Here is a 7,073-nt window from a genome sequence, read left to right as displayed (position 1 = left end):
GACAATGGAGTTGGAATGACCTTTTGGACCCAGACCTTAGTATCATTGTCTTTCCCAAAAATCCCATCCTCTGTTGAGCTTCAGCTCAGTAATACCCTGGCACAGTGCACAATCTATCTAAAGGAAACTGGGCCCAAACTGATATGCATGGGAGGAGAGCAATAAGTCATTTATCTCCAAGAAAAAAGAACAGGATCTCCTCATTGACAGAACTAAGATATAGTGTGCAGCAGAACAGCAACTCTGAACATATAAGCCAGTCTACCGAAGAATGGTTGAAGCCGAGATGTTTGTATGTCTGGACCTTCATCTTAAGAGACAGTAGTGGCAGAACATGAATGGGTGGGGTGGGCTAGGGTTAGGGCCAGGTAAGAGAGCCAACTAACATCACCAAAGTTGAAGTACTTCTGTGTGAAGGAACTGGGCAAATTCCCAGCTGTTGTGCACGGCTTATTAACAGTTACCAGAAACATTTGCTTGAAGTCACTGTTGTTAAAGGGGTTCACATACTTTTTCACACTAAAGTAATTTAATGCTAGGTCATAAATGCATAAGTATGCAAAGTTTTGTAATTTACTGTTCTATAGACGTCCTTTTATAAATTATATAAATATAGATGGACATCTGATCACACTTTAGATCAAATTTCTGCATAATTATGACTTTCAGAAAGGGCTTCACAAACTCTCTAGCACTACTGCATGTGCAGTTTCACGGCAGACGCAATAGCCTAACCTTGAGTAGAAATTAGCAGGAGGAAAAATACTGCGTAATACAGAAGTGTAACGCATTCAGTTGAGAAAAAAAAGATGTTGCCTTGTGAAAGGTGCCTTGTCTGAATGAACGTGTATGATCTTGTTAAAAAAATAAATGTATGAATGCTTCTCTATGGTAACATAAGGACTGCAAAAAGAAGGACTTGACACCGTGAAGTAAACAGCTGGATACGACAAGTGATTTCTATTGAAAAGAAGATAGGAAATACAACTCTAACAGCACATCTTGGTGAAAACACTTTTTAATACAAGATTTGAACATACAGTGTCTAGTGGCAGAAATAAAATAATGTAAAACAGACAAAAATAATAGATTTCTTTCTATGCATTCTCTTTAAATCACTGATTTTAGTCAACACTCTTGAGTCAACGTGAAACAGACTACGGTCAGGCTTCAAAAGATTCATATGGGGCTCCCTTCAATCATCTGTCCAGTTCCTCCTCTCCCCCCTCTGACCTTTGCTAACAGTCTCTGCATTGTGAAAGCCTCCAGCCCATTTCAGCTGGGTGCTGACTGATGTTTAACCCAGCACAGGTCTGTCCGTCTGCTGCAGCAGCTCTGTGAGACTGTAAGCAGCACAGGGGATACTTGTGTTAACACAATGGTGAAAAACACAGAAGGAAAACAAAATAAAACGTGTGATTCCAGTTACATTAAAACCTTCTGAAAATGTATCGGCATCCTAGATTTTCCAGTTGTAATGATTAATTTGTTTCATCAGAAATACGCGCACGCACACACACACACACAAAAAATATATAGAAATCCTGGTTGGAGCAAGGGCACTAGTGTCATGCGGAAGGCCCATTGGATTTGACACATCATTGACAAACCAAAATATTTCAAAAGGCAACAAAAAGGTACAAAAACCAAGAGATTGGAGATGAGAAACCAAACAGGGACATCAATCTGTATCTGTTCCATAAGTTCTTAAAGTTAACTTCCTAATTCTTAAAAGAACTGCTTTAGTTTTGTTATATGATCTGTTCCACAGTAGTCACACATGAAGGAGAAGCGAAGTGTCTTAACACATTTGGTGTGTTGTGCTATTTCCCACTTTTAAAAACCAAACAAAACAAATGTATATATATTTATGTCATAAGAATAATAACTTGAGTTAGTACTTTAAAAGACATATCATATAAGGTTCGTCTAACTTCCATCCAGGAAAACTGAGCCATATCCTTATGTGAACACTTTGCATCTTTGGTTTTCTCACCCAACATGTGATTTGCTTGAGACTATGATTGTGGAGTGTACTTCTTGCTTACATCTAAATTCATTGCTTTTGTGAAATGAGCTTTATGATCAATGGTACAAATAGATGCAAATTCTAAAACAGATAATAATAAAAGGCCACAAAAATATGAACTGCATTAAGCTAGCAGACTTCACGATCACATTTAAAGTTGCAGCTCTGTCGATGCCATTTCACTCTGAAACTCAAAACACACTCAACACCGGGGAAGGAAAACTGAAGAGGGGTTTTAGAGCAAAACACTCAAAGTGGATCGAAACTGAAGAGTGCCTTGTGACCCCTTTTGTTTTGCTTTGTCTTTTCAGCTCCTTGATTCAAATAAAAAAAGTAACCCAACAAAGCTTGATGAGAAATTCTAAATGAACTGCAAATGTAATATCGCATGACACGGGAACAGAATCAGACATTTCTGAGGACTGAGAAAGTGATCCAGTTCTGCCTATGGAGGAGCATTTAATTAAAAATTAAAAAATGACAACAGTAAATCTATTGGCCTACACTACTCAGTGGTGACACGAATCCCAGAAGTCTACCATCTTGGCACAAATAACATTTGTGGAGATAAGATCATTTAAGGACTTTAAAAGCTCAGGGGGAAAAAAAGTTCTGTTTACAGCTCAGCACCAAGATCTCATCTATAGAATGGATACCCATCAAATGAATCCATCTCTCTTTATTGCAAGGACTAATTTCTCTTGAGAATGCTGATGATGATACACTGGGGCATTTCTATTCATATGGAAATGAAAATGACTTAAAAGTAATCACCACCACCAATAATAATAATAATAATAATAATGCGAATCTGAAATTTTAAAATTACATTTACAAATTGCAATTACACCTACAGTATATTTATTGTATCAAAAACTTTGTAAAAAAATAGACAGAGAATTTACATATTCCTTTTTTAAGATTTCAGATGATTTTGATGAAACCTGGTGTTTCAGTTTATCCTGGCATTTTAGCCAGCAGTAATGAAGTGATGCAACGGAGAGTAAATTCCCAAGTAGAATTTTCATAATACACTGAATACTTGTGTCCATTAATGTCAAAGGGAGCATCACTGCAGAAAAGGTTTATCCTTTTCCCTGTAAAATAATCCACACTTTCTGTTTCTAGACCATAGTTAATCTGAAATTATAAATAATAATAATTAGCATTATTATTATTATTATTATTATTATTTTGAGTGAGTTTCAAGCATGTTCCATCTATAACATCTATCGTATGTATAGAATGCTACTAAATCCTAGGAAATGACTACAAGAGGCCTTTAATTAGAAGAACGTGAAACAGATACAGTCCATTAATTCAGCATACAGTACCATCCTTTATTTCTGAATAGGGTGTCAAAATGAAACAAAAACAAACAAACAAACAAAAAAATAAAAAACAACTACTACCGTTACTACTACTAATACTACTACTACAACTACACACACACATACACACACACACACGTATGCATGTATGAATGTATGTATGTGTAAATATAACTGTAGGTTATTTCAGTCATGTGCTCCCAATCCTTGAAAAAAAAAAAAAATAGAAAACACTATTATAGTCTAGCAAAATGTCTTTCAAATATACATTGGATTAAACAGAAAAAAATATCTATATTTTAGACTTTAGACTTTTTGGCTACCTGTTTTTGTTATGCTCATCACAAGAATATGAATAAAACAGTACAATTAGTGTTAAAAGGCAAACCTTATGAAATGAAACCCAACCACAGACGCTTCCAGTTGGACTGTCCAAATACTCCCATGATTACAGGTTTTCTTTATTTGTAGTTTCTCTATGAAATCCTTGCTCCTGCAATCACCTACTTTCTTCTTGTATTATTTAAAAGTAAAAGTTCAGAAGATAAAAAGAGTGCTGTTAGGCAAGTAGTTTGAAATCACCCAAAAGGAAAAACCAAACTAAAATAGTAATGATTAAAAAACAAACCAAACATGGAAAATAGAGATATTTTTACAAGCCCATAGGAGGGGGAAAAGCATCGGGGACAGAAGGGGCAGGTGTCCCCAACTTGCGGTTCAGCAGGAGTGTGAACTCACTCGAGCAAGGTGGTTGTTGGCAACTCTTGCAGGCTACGTCCTAGATCATTCCTTCTCTCCAATATTTTTTTGACAAACCAGCCCATCCAAGCCCACCCCAGCCCACCCCCAAATCCCCACATTGTAGTATGCCTCTGTTGTTTCCCCCCTTTTAATTCCAAACAGAAAACACCGGCATGGAACTGCAGAAAGTCCCCTCTTGGCTTTATGTGATGTCATTGTCAAACATTAGGGGGGGACGTAGGGGGGCGGTGATCTGTAGGGGGTCATGTTCTTTGGGCGGGATCCCTTGCCTTCCATGGGTGCCGTGAAGGGAGGAGGAGGCTGGTAAGGAGGGGCGTTAGGATCCTCGTCCCGCAGAGCAGTGTACTCTCCAAGCAGGTCCTGATTGAGCGGCGTGGTCTCTGGACTGGCCATGTTGGGGTACTCGGGCGGGGGAAGAGGTGGCTTCTCCTCCTGCAGAATGAGTGGCATGCTCGACGACGGAGGTGGCTTAGAGTCGTCCAGTTCGTCGGCGAATATGATCGGCACTCCCTTTTTGATAAACGTAGCCTGATCCTCGATGGTGAGCTTGCCCTTGCGCTTCTTACGGTAGCAGATCATGGCTATGATACCTGCGATGAGCAAGATGGCTGCCACCACCACTGCTGGAATGACTGTGTGCAGGTAAACGTCGTCTGTGCTCTGGCGGCCTGCCCCTACTGCCGGTGTGGACGCCGGGGGCACAGGGATTGGCATGAAGATCTCACCCGGAGGAACAAACATGTAGTTACGGCAGCTTCCAGTACCTGTGACGGTGATGTTTATAGGGGCGAAGTCGGGCTCCATGACGTTACTGAAGTGTTTGGTTGGTACGCCTTTGGCGGTAGAAATCTTGCTGCTCATGGCCTGGATCTGCTCCTTGGGACAAGGGTTCTGCTGAAGGCTGTTGTTGGTCCACTCCACCACGATGGAGCCCTTGGTGATGTTCTTTAAGGTCACCGTGCTGCTGTTACGATCTCCGAATAAGACGGCCAGCTTTTTGACGAGAAGAATCTTCTTGTGGATGTTGCTGGTCACACTGTGCGGTTCCCCGTGGAAACGAGCAGCGAACAGGACGGGTGGTTTGTCACTCGTAGCCCAGCGATTGACATGAACCTCAAAGGCGTCGATTGCGTTGAGACTGCCCTTGTCCGTCGCCTGCATGAAGTACTCGTGTTTGCCCATATGCTGCCAGTCCGGCAGTCCGTACAGAAGTTGGCTCGTGCTGTTGAACTGGATCCACGAGTCTTCCCCCACCACCTCATAGAGGTTCTTTCTCAAAGTCAACCTCAACTTGTCGGTGGTGCCGTCTTCAAAGTCGTAGAAAGTGTCTAATGGTATTTTCACTTCGAAGTACGTGCCTACCCATGCGTTCACCTGGTCGATAGGATTACGAAGCTTTGGCTTCTCGTTACCTGTGTCCGGTACGACAGGAGGAGAGGGAGTCGTGCGCCTGGGTGGTTTTGTTGTTGTAGTCATTTTAGACATAGGCGTGGTCTTGGGTTTCCTGGGTTTCTTGGTTGTTTTTCTGGTGGTAGTCGGTGTCGGCGGAGTAACAGACGGCCCGACCGGCATTGGCCTCGTCATGGTGGGCTGGATAGCGCTGATAGTGCTGGTCGTCTCCATGACGACCGTTGTTGGCGGAACCGGACCGATTGTTGGTGTGTGGGCGATAGGATCTCTTGTGCGGATTGTAGGCTTCACAGGCAAGGGCACAGGTCCTCTCACAGGGAAGGAAGAGGTGTCTGTCGTGGGGGCGATGGAGGGGGACGTGGGGGTGGGGATAATCCGGGTCGGAGGTTCAGAATAGGTGGTCGGCGGAAGTAACGAGGGCACAGGTGTCGGGGTGTTGTTGATGTGCCTACGTACTCGCTTGGGGACGTGAGTTTTTTTGTTCGCAATGTGCCATCCGACAACGGGGTATCCTAACTGCGCCGACATTGTTCCCTCCTTTGCCGGTGCCTGGACACTGCTGATGTTTGGCACAGAACTTTGGTCCAGAGCACAGCCGAGCTTCCAAGATAGAAGGGCGCCATTTTCCACCACTTTTTTGGCATTCCCAGGCCCAGCCATGAAGGCGGACATATCAAACAAACGGTTGTTCACCACAGGCAAGATCTTCATGTGCTGGAGCCCGACACCTGAAAATTTCTTCATTTTTGCAAGCAATTCCACTCTCTGCCTCGAAGTCATCTTAGTGAGATCAGCATCAAGAATAACGGTGAGCACCGTAACAGGCTCCTCGTTGACACAGACAAAGGACTGGACATTGTTGCTCGCCCCTTGAATGGCCAGTTGAATGGGGTCACTATCTGCGTGCTCCTCTGGGTGCACCTCGATGGAGAAAACATCAGAGTGGGACGAAACCTGGCTTCCGTTAGAGATGGAAACAGATATGTAATGGACACCCTTGTCTGCCTCTAGAGGAAGGCCTTGAAGGGTGCTGCTCTCCACATCCCAGTGTAGCCATGCAGGTAAGGCGTCCTTGCTAGCCTCAACGACCTTGGAAAAAAAAAAAGAGGAAGGGAATAAGAGTTAGGCTACTGCATCATTAAAGTCATTATTATAAAAAAAACTATGGCAGGATTGCAATTTTTTCTACCCATTTACAACTTCAATTCTCCATAGAAAAACTGAGCAGAGAAACATGTCCCCCAACGGGCTGCTTGTTACCCCAATGAAGTCTACATGTAGGGAGTCACCTGTACTACACAATGACATCTCAGGAAATGAATGACAATGTGTGCACAATAAAAAAATATGGAAATTCCATATTAAAACAGTTCATTCATTATATAACTCTTGCTTATACAGTGCCACTGATGAACACGGGTCTCAAAATAGTTTTTTCTTTATCCATTGTCCTTTGTTAGTGGTCGACACGACTATGCTATACTAAATTGAGTACATCATAACAGAACCTGCTTCAATGGCACTGAAGCAAACTGCGTTAA

General features: G+C 42.4%; 1 protein-coding gene across 3 annotated transcripts in view; it reads right to left on the bottom strand.

The window, feature by feature from the left end:
• Positions 1-1,002: 1,002 nt before the first annotated feature.
• Positions 1,003-7,073, bottom strand: part of dag1 (dystroglycan 1) — a 34,097-nt gene continuing 28,026 nt past the window's right edge. For all 3 annotated transcript variants that reach the window (XM_031568543.2, XM_012837425.3, XM_031568544.2), the window contains exon 3: positions 1,003-6,621. In XM_031568543.2, coding sequence (XP_031424403.1) covers positions 4,327-6,621 — 2,295 coding nt within the window. In that variant the 3' untranslated portion in view covers positions 1,003-4,326. The remainder of the gene's footprint in view (positions 6,622-7,073) is intronic.

This window comes from Clupea harengus, chromosome 5, assembly GCF_900700415.2.
Source record: "Clupea harengus chromosome 5, Ch_v2.0.2, whole genome shotgun sequence".
Lineage (NCBI taxonomy): Eukaryota > Metazoa > Chordata > Actinopteri > Clupeiformes > Clupeidae > Clupea > Clupea harengus.
Note: the sequence above shows the minus strand (reverse complement) of the source record. Positions and strands in the feature narration are given on the sequence as shown.